The sequence below is a fragment of the Ictalurus furcatus genome, chromosome 3 (genome assembly GCF_023375685.1).
Source record: "Ictalurus furcatus strain D&B chromosome 3, Billie_1.0, whole genome shotgun sequence".
In the NCBI taxonomy this organism is placed as follows: Eukaryota; Metazoa; Chordata; class Actinopteri; order Siluriformes; family Ictaluridae; genus Ictalurus; species Ictalurus furcatus.
In genome coordinates this window covers 872,760-885,765 of record NC_071257.1, presented here as the reverse complement: position 1 = coordinate 885,765, position 13,006 = coordinate 872,760, and the positions used below count along the sequence as shown (strand labels likewise).

At 42.4% G+C, this 13,006-nt stretch overlaps 1 protein-coding gene and 1 long non-coding RNA gene across 2 annotated transcripts; both read right to left on the bottom strand.

Moving 5' to 3' along the window:
* Positions 1-2,024: 2,024 nt before the first annotated feature.
* LOC128605110 (uncharacterized) lies at positions 2,025-2,509 on the bottom strand. Its single transcript, XR_008385459.1, has 2 exons — positions 2,396-2,509; positions 2,025-2,260 (listed from the first exon to the last, which is right to left on the bottom strand). It is a non-coding gene; the product is annotated as an uncharacterized LOC128605110 (long non-coding RNA).
* A 4,301-nt stretch (positions 2,510-6,810) lies between these two features.
* On the bottom strand, positions 6,811-9,625 carry LOC128605109 (macrophage mannose receptor 1). Its single transcript, XM_053620249.1, has one exon. It carries the CDS (start codon positions 8,984-8,986, stop codon positions 8,258-8,260), a length of 729 nt encoding a protein of 242 aa, XP_053476224.1. The 5' UTR covers positions 8,987-9,625; the 3' UTR covers positions 6,811-8,257.
* Positions 9,626-13,006: the final 3,381 nt, after the last annotated feature.

The following is a 13,006-nucleotide window of genomic DNA, read 5'->3' as shown; positions in this document are numbered from 1 at the left end:
AGAAGGAGATGGAGAAATGTTGGGATGGATTGTGAGCAGAAGGTGAAACGCCCACCATCGAGCTGCTCGTTAACATTCTCACTGCAAAAATAATTAGAGCCGCATTGCCAGTCACAGCCTCGGGTAATTACGCAAACACGGCGCGGGCCGACGAGGAGCACGAGCTGCGGGACGTCCGCTCAACCAAAGCACAAAATAAATAAAATTACACATCCATGGAACAAATAAACAGCACAGACCAGATGGAAGAAGTAAAAAAGACAAAGATGACACACGTGGGGGAAAATATTTACACAGCACTGGGACTTTACTACTACTCACCAACTTCCTCCAGCAGAGTCGCAGCCGGCTGAACATCTGGCGGGGAGCGCTTTCTTTAAAACTATAAATATCGTAACTTCGGTTACTTTCAAAGGACCTCATGCTAAAGAGCGGCCCTGTGCTATAAGGCTCAACCTACTGTTAGGGACTAGACTATGATTAGCCACCCTACTCATGATCTCATGACCAGCCGTCCCTGTGCTAGCTCGTTTTTAAGCTAGTTAGCTGACTGCTAGCTTGCGCTTGGTTGAATCAGGCTAATTCAAGACATTTTTCACAGATCGCTAGAGTGGACGTAAATAGTGTTTGGAAAGCAGCCTCCAAAACTGTTTGTATATGAAAAAGTTAAAGCTAGCTAGCTAGCAAACATGACTCGGCTAGTTATTTGCTACGTTCTAGACGTAGCTAAGTTCTCTCTTCACGTTTAAAAAAACTCGCGGCGTTGAGAAGGAAGAGGAAGCGGAATGATAGCGAGAGAGAATAACCGCAAAGATAATTTCATCTTACGGTCAGGACTTCTCTCTGCTCCAATTAACCGGTTTAACGAAGCAGAACGTGAACGTGTCAAGAGAATCATGGGAAATGGGTTTAAATCGAGCGAAATGGCTCGGGCATTAGCGCGGTTCAGTAACTTGCTAGCAACAGGCTAGAGCTAGAGAGTTTTACAGGATATTGACGAGAAAGCAGTGGAATGACGAAGACAAAGACAAACTTCTGTTTTAAACTATGTATTTAATAATACACAGTTTTCGCTGTTGGAACATTTTATAACGTTGTAGGAACATTTACAAACGTTATATAAAACGTTAGATCTCGAACGGCCAGAAATATTGGCACCCTGGGTAAATATGAGCACAGAAGGCTGTGAAAAATTGTCTTTATTGTTTAAGTTTTTGATTGTTTGTTCAAAAAAAATTCACAAAAATACATATATATAGCTGTTAAATATAAAAAAAAATGAATCCCATTTATCAGGTTGGAATGAGAAATAAAATAGATTCGATTTTGAACACAAGACTTTAACGTTTCACTTTGTCTAATAGATCATCGCAAGAGGAAATACAGGAGTTTGCCCGAATGCCACATCTGGAATATTCCACATGTTCAAAAGGAAGTCACGTTATGTTTCGCAAAGTTCCTGAAGATCCTGAGAAGAAGAAAAGTCCATTCTGTCCTTCATTACCCAAATGATAGTTTGAAAATAAACCATACTGATTAACCACATTTTGTGTATTAGTTAATACTATGCTACAACCCCCCCCCCCCCCCACCCAAAAAAACCCAACAACAACTCATCATTGTTACTGGAGTAAATGCAGCCTGTGAGTGAAAAAAACAACATTGTTTAAAACTATAAGAAGACGGATATTGCTAAAAGTCAGGCTAATCATGATATCGCCCCGTCTTTCTGTTTAAAAGTCTGCTAATTGGTTAGCTAACATGGAAAACTGACGATCTATTAATGTGTCATGTTGTAGCAGATTTAAACGTGACTATTTGCTGAAACGCACGCTGTGAACCGGCCGTCAGATCAGGGAGTGAGCTGTTTTGTGGTCATGGCCGCCGCAGTGTGTATAAACGCGGTGGAGTGTGTATAAATGACTTGTTGCTTGTGTTCTGCTTTGCTGACAGTGTTTGGTGTTAAGCAGGCGTAGACGGCATTATTGGGCTCCCAGTTTATTTATGACATTTTCAAGCTGTAGGAGTGTGCACGTGCAAATACTTTATTTGGAAAGGCAGCGTGAGTAGCGCTCCAGTGTCTTTTGCCTGTACAGGGGCCCGTTGTGACAAAGCTCCAACACTGTCTTTTACCCAGCTCGCCAAATGGCTGCCGGTTCTCACCGCCCCCTCAGGAGACGTCTCCCACACCAGACAGAAGACAGTCACGCTCTGTACAGACACGGCCTTCTCCGGTTTTTCACACAGAGATTATAATGTCCTATAAGAGCACATCCCTAAACTGTTTTATTTCTCTTATACGACAGCAATTTCCCAACGATTAAAATTTTTATTTATTATCCGTTTATTGTTACATTTAACGTTGTGAAACAAGTTCGTTCCTGTTCTCACGTACGTTATAGCAGCTATTCTTCCCTCACCAGCCTTTCTGTTTTTCCCCATAAAGCGTAAACTCCTCTGTCCTGAGGCTGTTGGAAAACGCAAACTTACAGCTTTACAAAGCGCTGACACTGGAGACTCCTTCCATACACGTTAAATAAACATATAGTAAACCTTCACCGTATGGACGGTTATGCTTTTTTAAATCCGTTGACGTGGATCACCTGCTGTATAAGTCCCGGTGTGTTTGTTACCATAGAAACAATAACATTAGAATAAGCACATTAATAGAAACCTGTTACAGAAAAAACTAATCAACACCTTCTGACCAATCAGATTTGAGAACTTAACAGCGTTGTCCTGTCTCGATGGACGTTATTTCCAGCATTCTGGCGTAGTTCCGATTTTAACAATTAGAGGATGGGGCTTAAGGGGGTGGAGTTTTACCAAACAACACCCGGGGGGGACAACAATCAAAGTTGTCAAAAATGGCCGTCTTGTTAACGTTCCAGCTTTGATTGACACTGAGATGTGGGCGTAGGTTGAGACATACATGAACACAATTTTAAAGATTTTTGAGTGACGTATTTATCCCTTAACCTCCATACCATCCGTACAAGAGACAGAGCTGACTTCCAGCTACAGCGTTTCCTCTAAACTGGTCCCAGTATCTCTTTGTTCTTCTTCTTTTTGTGTTGTTATTTTTTTTTTCTTTCCATCCGTCCGCTGTGGGGGTCACGGGGTTTGAGAGTGTTAACAGACACACAGCAGCAGAGCACATTACACATATCGCTCCATAACTGATCTCCCACGGTGCCGAGTCGGCCAGCGTATAAGGTGAAACATGAGGAACACTGAATAAACAACACGCATACACACACTCTCCGTCTTCTGTGCTCTGTTTCTTAATTTTGTGTTCTCTTGCCAAAGCCAGAGCATTTACTGTTTCTCTCTCTCTCTCTCTCTCTCTCTCTCTCTCTCTCTCTCTCTCAGCAGGGCTCCAGTGTTTGTGTGTGTTTGCTCTTTCTGTCTCTTCAGGTCAATAATTGGTCACACTGCAGGAATAAAGTAATTAACCTCACACTATAACCATTATAGTCCATTACAGCACAACGCTCACTGGCAAACCTTTCAACATTTACTGTATAGTTATTGTTCTTGATCCTGTATCAGAATATTCCAGTTAGTGATGAAAGCTTTGAGTCTTTTTAATGACTCGAGTTATTTGAATCGTGAACCAATGATGACCAAAAGGTTCACCATCTCAAACACTGACTCGCCAAGCAAGAGAGGAGCGAATCGCTGAACAAGACGGCAAGGGAATCTCTATCAAGATGGAAAGAGTTACTGATAAGATCAAGTAAGATTCGTTTGTATTGTAAATGAAATTCTGGATCAGATTTCCTGAATGAGAGAGAAGTGAATCCCAGTAGTGATGGACAGATTCACTGATTCAAACACTGATTCCCTGAATTGATTCCTTGAACCAAGTGAATCTGTCATGATGAAAAGATGAATTGATTCTGACAGTGATTCACTGAATGAGAGAATCTTGGCCACGATGGAGCGAGATGCTGATTGAATGATGAATCTTGGATGGAAGAGTCATAGACTCACTGGTTCATTGAACGTGAGAGAAACAAAACTCTATTGTGATGGAAAGAGTCGCTGATCAAACATTGATTTCCTGAAGGAAAGAGGAGTGAATCTCTGTAGTGATGGACAGATTCATTGATTCAAACACTGATTCGCTCAGTGGGTATGCCCAAAAGAGTCAGTTATTCAAGCACTGATTGGCAATAATAAGATCAGAGTGAATCTCAGCCGTGACAGAGAGATTCAAAAGACTCTTAAGACTGACTTGCTGAACGAGAAGGGACTGAATCTTGGTCATGGGGCAGTGGTGGTTAAGGCTCTGGATTACTGATCGGAAGGTCGGGGGTTCAAGCCCCAGCACTGCCAAGCTGCACCTGTTGGTCCCTTGAGCAAGACCCTTAACCCTCTCTGCTCCAGGGGGTGCTGTATCATGGCTGACCCTGCGCTGTGACCCCAACTTCCTAACATGCTGGGGTATGCGAAGAAAAGAATTTCACTGTGCTCTACTGTAAATGTGACCAATAAAGACTCATTATCATGACCGAAATGACTCACGAGTTTGGATCTTGAATTGTCATGCTCGGCAGATATGACATTTCAAAAATATTTAAAATCCACAGACTGATAAACATATAGCGTAAAACCTGTATATAATCATGAAGCTGGCTATGGATGTAGTTAGAAAGCTAGTGCTTTGGTTTCCATGTTTGATTTGAATTCACAGTCTGTAGGAAATGACTCCAGCCATGACGCTGACCGACACCGATTCATTCACTTTAGTGACTCGTTTAAAAAGACCGTCACTTATATTCCTCTTTATAGTCCTGCACATGCACACACACACACACACACACACACACACACCTCACAGACATACAGACACACACACACACACACACACACACACACACACACACACACACACACACATGCACGTTGTTTCACTACGCAGATGGTAGTGAATGTCACTGATCACACTTATTAACATCAGATTAACCTCGTCCTTCACGACCTTCTGCTTCTGCTGATGTGGTAAACTGTGTGTTAATGTGTGTTATACCACGGTGCTGCTGAATTCTGGATTCTGATTGGCTCTGATTGATTCTGAACGCTTCACATAAACGGATTTTTTCTAAAAACGTGTGTAATTGTTGATATTTTATGTCAAAAGTTTTGTTCTGAAAAGGTTGTTCTCAGGAGAAAATGTAAAACTGATCTAAAACCTAGACAGATTTCCTTCAGTGTGTTGCATCTCCTACATGCTGTTAGTGGACAGTCGTTCATGTCACCTCACACACACGCACACACACACGCACACACACACGCACACACACGCACGTCAGTGTCAGTGAACTACAGTCACTTCTCTCTCGCTCTTTCTCTCTCTCTTCCGTCTCTCTGTACATTTATAAAACATGTCATTGCACTATGTTCTTCCTCCCCCTCTCTCTTTGTCTGCCTCTCTCTCTCTCTCTCTCTCTCTCTCTCTCTCATTTTCACTTGTAAGTCTGTCGTGTGATTGATGTCGGTTGTTCTCTATCTCTCAGTCACTTTTGCTCGCGTTTCTGTCACCATTCTGTCATTTATGACATGCTGTGTAAATGCAAATGTGTGTGTTGGTATGTGTATACATGTATGTGTGTTTGTGTGTGTGAGAGAGAGAGAGAGAGAGAGAGAGAGAGAGAGACCTGCAGTGCTTTTAATGATTTCTTGTTATTTTAGTCAGTGCAGCTCTGCTTCAGCATCTCACCAACTCTTTGGCTGACACTCTGCATTGTGGGATATGACAGAGCGAGGACATGGTGGAGCTAGAGAATGCGCACACACACACACACACACACACACACACACACACACACAAGCCCTGTGAGAATCATGAGAGAGTGTGAGTGTGATTCAGACCATAAGAACTCAGAAACTGTACTGGTTTCTCCGAATCGTCATGAACACACTACTGTTAGCATTCTGACTTCACCCTGTTTTATGTGTTTAACATGGAGAAAGAGGGGAAAAAGAAGGAGAGAGGGATCTGCAAAATAAAAAAAGACAACGAAAGAGAGGAAATGAAAAGAGGAAAAAGAACTAGGAACAATGAGAGAACGAAACTTAGGAAAAAAATCAATGTAAAGGGGATAGACAGAGAGAAATGGACAAAGAGAAAAAAACATGGAGAGAGAGAGAGAAAGATACAGAGAGAGAGAGAGAAAGATACAGAGAGAGAGTGAGAGAGAGAGAGAGAGAGAGAAAGATACAGAGAGAGAGAGAAAGATACAGAGAGAGAGTGAGAGAGAAAGATACAGAGAGAGAGAGAGAGAGAGAGAAAGATACAGAGAGAGAGAGAGAGAGAGAAAGATACAGAGAGAGAGAGAGAGAGAGAGAAAGAAAGATACAGAGAGAGAGAGAGAAAGATACAGAGAGAGAGAAAGATACAGAGAGAGAGAGAGAGAGAGAAAGATACAGAGAGAGAGAGAAAGATACAGAGAGAGAGAAAGATACAGAGAGAGAGAGAGAGAGAAAGATACAGAGAGAGAGAGAGAGAAAGATACAGAGAGAGAGAGAGAGAGAAAGATACAGAGAGAGAGAGAGAGAGAGAAAGATACAGAGAGAGAGAGAAAGATACAGAGAGAGAGAGAGAGAGAAAGATACAGAGAGAGAGAGAGAGAGAGAGAGAGAGAGAAAGATACAGAGAGAGAGAGAGAGAGAAAGATACAGAGAGAGAGAGAGAGAGAGAGAGAAAGATACAGAGAGAGAGAGAGAGAGAGAGAGAGAAAGATACAGAGGGAGAGAGAGAGAGAGAAAGATACAGAGAGAGAGAGAGAGAGAGAGAGAGAGAGAAAGATACAGAGGGAGAGAGAGAGAGAAGCTAAAAAGCTCAGCTCAGAGAGAAGGATAATCAGACGGAGGGAATGATGGAGGGAGGAGGTGTGATTTCATGCGCTCAGTCCCCTGTGTGTGAATCTTTCATGACCCTTTCCTCAGATGGTGAAATATTGATGGAGAGGACGCTCTGTCCCCGAGTCTACGCTCACCTCTGCACTCGCGCTTCATCCGGGTCTTATAAACACACATATATATATATACACCTCCATCGCTCATGATGTCATCACGTACACGTACACTTCTGCGTGGCTAAACACTGTATCATCACGATCACAGTAAAGCAAGTCATTTATGAAGCTTAAGAAGCTTTATTTCTAAATTCACCAACAAGGCTCCAGGCACAAAGAACATCCGAAGAAATCCTGGTGTCCTTCAAAGCAGATGAGTTCAATTTTATTACACGTGAAGTATCTGACCACCGGATTTCATATGAAAATGTGTCAAATGCACAGAAACATCATCACTCTAATATAACAGGCTTTTCAAAATGTCTACGTACTACAGTCCTTTTAATTCCACAACAAAAGACCTAAAAGACAGTCTTCTTCTTCTTCTTATTCTTCTTATTATTATTACATCACTTTATTTTTCTAGAAAGTTCCCAGCACCAAATCTAAAATAATTACAATAATTACCCTGTGTGTTTATATGCCGAGTTCTCAATTCTGATTGGACAGAAGGTGTTATTTAGTCTATTAATGAGCGCAGCAGCAAATCACAGGTTTCTATTAATGCACTCCTATGAATATGTTATCGTTTCTATAGTAACGGCTCATTCACATGCTCTAAGACTAAGGCTGTTATTTAAAAAAAAAACAAAAAAACCCACACAATTGTCGATATGGTGACGTTTTCTTTAAGAAGGTGTTCAGCGCTTCGTAACAGTCTGCTTTTCATACGGTTTCTGTAACGTTTTCTGACATCTTCAGGACAGAAGAGTTGAAAATTTTCGGTTTCTCGTGGTTTTTAAAAAAAAAAAATTTTCGTGAGAGAGAAAAAAAGAGGCTAGTGAGGGAACGACTGTTTATAGCTGCGATAATGTAAGAGAGAATTTGTTTGGCATGACGTTTCACAACATTTAATGCAACTATAAATGAATCAAAGGCATGATGTGTCCTCTGTGAGTATAATTAATATAGAAATGGAATTGTTAGCAAACTGCTGTTGTATAAGAGGAATAAATTGACTTCAGGACATGCTGTGTAACTCGCATCAGTTTCTTCTTCAGGCAAAATTCAGACTGTCCTGCTCGTACAAAGCCATCTGTTCAGAGAAAGAGAAAAGGATACAGGTGTCATTGTTCGTGTTGTGTGTTTTTCGATATCATTAAGGTGGAAATGAAGGTGAAGGTCTTGTGATCTTTTGTTTCCTGATCTGTGGTTGTGGATGTTCGTTACTCACCTCACCCGAAACAGAGGAAAGGAAGCTGCTCGCTGCACTGTCTGTTCTCCCAGACGTGTGTCTTGACGTTACGAGCTCCACAGCGGTAGGGTGAAGCGGGGCACGGGGGCATCGAGACCGTGCTGTCCAGTTGTTTTCCGTTCACCCAGTACCAGTTTCCATCCAGGAAGCGCATCCCTGTCCACACGCGGTCCATTTGGTTCTGCACGGCCTCCTGTTCGGCCAGCTGGAGTTGACTCTCGGAGACTGGAGAGGCCATGTCCTTGTAGTGAGTCCTGCAGTAATCAAGCGCCAGCTCCCATGTCTTCTTCTCTTCAACCAAGATTATGAACCTGTAACAGTAAAACGGCAGAATGTCCCAGCAGTAGTAATCGTTCCAGCCGCTCGGGTTGCTCAGAACACAATCTTGAATTTTATTGATATTGTTAGGCTGGCCAGTCATCCACAGAAAGTAAGAGTACTCTTTCCCGTCACTCCAAAGCCAGACACTTGAATTTCTCATGCTCCTGTACATCCCGATCCAGCCGCTACCATCGCTTCCTGCGACCTCCCGCAACCTTTGGTATTCTTCTTTGCTCGTGACGACAGCCAGGCCTCTGTACACGTTCGCACAGTAATTCTGAGCATCCATCCAGTTCATAGAAAGCTGAGTGTGGATGTATTCTCGTATCAGACCTTCAACCGTCCAAAGAAGGACCGGCACAACGCATATAAAGCGGGACGACTTCATCTCTGCGCAGAAGTTTTCTGAAGTTTACACGGCTTTGCTCGCTAAAGTCAGCACCCGCGCGTAACATTTACATCCAATCAGCAAACAGACAGAAAAAAACAAAACGAGAAGGAGTTAGAGAACAATCCGAAATGGTTTTCCATCAAATTAGCCTAAAAACAAATGACGGACACTTGAGGCGTAAACACGCGGTAGGACTTTAGTGTGGTGCGCCAAACAAAAAAACAGCGTAGCACTAGAAATAAAAAAAAAACACACCCCATACAAACTCACAGTCATTTTAATAGACGATAATTTGGAGTATTATTAATAGCAGATGTGGCATGAGCCCTACAAAATGACGCAGAAGCGTTACAGTGAGTTTATGGTCTGATCTGATCCAGAGAGTTTTGAGTAACCAAAACAAATGCAAATGGAGAATCTGAAGACATTTGGCTTTGAGATCAAAAGATCTATGCAAATGTGAGGGGAGTTTAGAATTTCAGCTTTTATTTACTAGTATTTATATGTAGATGTGTTAAACAAAATAGAACACAGCACATTTTGGATCAGACCACCCAATTAGTAGGCGAGCAGAAATACTGGAACATGTGCCTGGCTGGTGTTTCTTGTTACCCAGGTGTGTCCTGTTTGACTGATTGTTTTAAGAATAAATAGCTCTGAACATCTACTCTTGGTTTTAGCCTTCAGGTTCATCTGAGCATTTGTTGCCGAAAAGGATAACATGAAGATCAGAGAGCTGTCTACGGGAGAAAAGCGAGCCATTTTGAAGCTGAGAGAAGAGGGAAAATCTATCAGAGGCACTGCACAAACGTCGGGCGTCCTGAAAAAGAAAGAAACCGCTGGTGTACTGAGCAACAGACACCGAACGGGTCGGCCAAGGAAAACAAAAACAAACGCTGATTACAGAAACATCGTGAGAGCGGTGAAGAAAACCCCCAGAAACAACAGTCAGTGACATCACCAACATCCTCCACAGGGCAGGGGTGAAGGTATCACAATCCACTGTTTCGAAGAAGTTTTTGCAAGAGAGAATATAGAGACCATACCATGAGATGCAAATCACTCATCAGCAGTAAGAATCAGAAAGCCAGACTGGAATTTGTGAAGAAATATTGTGATGAACCACAAAAGTTCTGGAACCAAGATGAACCTCTATGAAAATGTGGAGAACGAAAGGATCTGCTCATGATTCAGAACGTACAAGCTGATCTGTGAAACATGGTGGAGGTAGCGTCATGGCTTGGGCTCGCACGGCTGCTTCTGGAACATTCTCACTAATCTTTATTGACGATGGAACTCATGATGGTAGCAGCAGAATGAATTCAGAAGTTTACAGGAACATTCTGTCTGCCGATTTACAGAGCAATGCACCAGGAGGATCTTCAAGACAACGATCCAAAACACACTGCCACCTCAACAAAGGACTTCATCAGGGGTTACAAGTGGAAGGTTTTAGACTGGTCAAGTCAATCACCAGACCTTCACCCAACTGAAACAAACAACTGAAAGAGTCCGCACTGAAAGCCTGGAAAAGCATCACACAAGAAGAAACCAACAGTTTGATGGTGTCAGTGAGTCGCAGGCTTGATTCAGTTATTGCAAGCAAGGGATATGCAACCAAATATTAAGTGTTATTTACTGTAATTAAATTCAAGACTTATCTGTTCCTATACTTTTGCTCGCCTAAAAATGAGGTTCTCTGATAAAAAAAAAGCTCTCAAATAAACTCTCATCTCATCTCCATCTTTTGATCTCAAACCCAATTGTCTTTGGTGTACAGCACAAACAAACGAATTGGCCTCGCTGTTCCAATAGTTTTGGAGGGGACTGTATGGAGGTGTTACAGGACTGCCGGGGCAACGAGGACGAGCTGGCATTTGACCCGGCACTTTTCAGACTACTGTGTAAAGTGCCAAACTGCATCTTAATGTACCTGAAGTATCTTATGTCATGCATGGCAACACCACTTTGTGGTAGTTTTGCGTTTTTCTCACCGCTGAAGGAAATCAGGTTCTTTTCTGCAGTCACATAATTTGCCTGAAATTTTACTTTGCTCTGAAGCAAGAGGTTTACGCCTGCCCCTGTTCTCGCATCGATTTCCAGATCAAAATCACAGCGACCAAATGAACTGCTATGCATATTAGACGTGTATGTGTGTATATGTGTATGATCGTCTCCATGGTTACAGACATCCCAGACATATAATTATGTTTTGCACAGCTGATAAATACATTCTCAGGCACGTTAAATTCATTACAGAGTATTTCTGTCAGAGCGTTCGAGCAACGCGCCGAGAGATTGGATTTTTCAGTTAAAAAAAAAAACAAAAAAAACCAGCTTCCTGTTCTGTGAGTGTCATTTCCTTCCTATCCATCATCCTGTCTCCTCCACATGTATTATTTAAGTCCACGGTGTCGCCCGCTTTAATATGTTCCATGCTGATGTAGGACATTTTACTGCGTCGCAAACTGGAGCGCCAAAAACATCCAGTGGACTTCAAAGGCTGACCTTAATGCAACAGTATCTCGAATAATCACTCTTTACAACTGTGCTGAGCGGAAAAGCATCTCAGTACGCAGACGCCCACGCTGCGAATCCGAGGCTAGAGTGGGCACAGGCTTAGCGAAACTGGACTCCTGTATCTGCATGATTTTATGCATTGTGCTGCTGCCACATGATTGGCTAAATAAGTGCATGAATGTACGCGTGTTCCTAATAAAGTGACTGATGAGTGTAGCTCCCTAATGAACGAGCCAGAGATGACAGCGGTGGAGGAGTAACCCCTTGAGATGATATGACTGAGGAACCCGGAGAGGAACCCACCTCTTCTGGGTGACACCTGAAGAAAGCGTGAGATCTTCGGCATAAACTGTGTTTGCGATTTGTTTTCGGGACGTGCAGGTCTTTTAAGATATCTCTCTGTGTGGGACTGTCAGCATGCAAAATCTTCAGCATTCATGAGGACTCGTTATGAAACAGTGAATCGACACTAATACACTTTTTTTTTGGCGCTCGATCACCTGAAACAACTCAAAGAAATTCTAAAGCAGGACAAATGGAGCACAAAAAGGAACTGGCTTCAGACCAGGATTTCTCCATCTGGACTATCTGTCCATCTCCTTCTCCGTTTGTCTCTCTCTCTGAGATGATTAGAATGCTTAGAATAAAATATCCTATTAGATATCTCATTCAGTATCACGGTCGCAGTAGCTAATAAACGTTGTCCCACACTTTCCAGAGCCTGGAGAAGGTTCCAGATGAAGGTTGATTTATGATCTTAAATCATAACACCCCCCCCCCCACCCCCACACACACACGTTACCAAACGATGCAATCCTGCACCGATGAATTTGAAATGGTTCTCTGATTCATCAGCGAAGTCATGAATCATCGAAACTGTACACTCGATCGTTTTTCCAGATATAATCTCCACAGGAAGAGACGAGAAGTCGGAAAAACGGAAATCTGCCTCTGATTACCCCGAGTGTGTGTGTGTGTGTGTGTGAATGCTGACCTGCTTGATTGGAAATGATCAAAACAAAACAACAACCCACATTTACAGCATTCTGCCTCTCGCTCTCAGGCGTTAGCTTCTCAAACCGGGAGATAAATAATTAATGACGCGCCACATTTATCAGTTTACTTGATTGACAGCTGCATTTTTCCACTCTTTCATACAGCTCATGGTGTCGATGTCTCTGTCTCCTCGTTACATTTTGTCTTCGGTACTAAACAACACTTGCAGTCTTTCAGAAGTGAATATTCTACTATTCACCAAAAAAAACCAGACTAGCGTTTACGAGCATACTAACATCTATGAACATTTTCGCACCACATCATAGTCTCGTTTTCCTTCATACGTTCATACACAGTTTCCGAACTTGTGCGTACCACTTATTAGCGTACTAGCTAGCTGTGATGCTTCACTATGCTACTTTCACTAACCTCCTGTATCGCTAGTTTCTGCTAGCTGTGATTTCCCCTTACAGAGTTAATGCACAGTCACATTTAAACAGT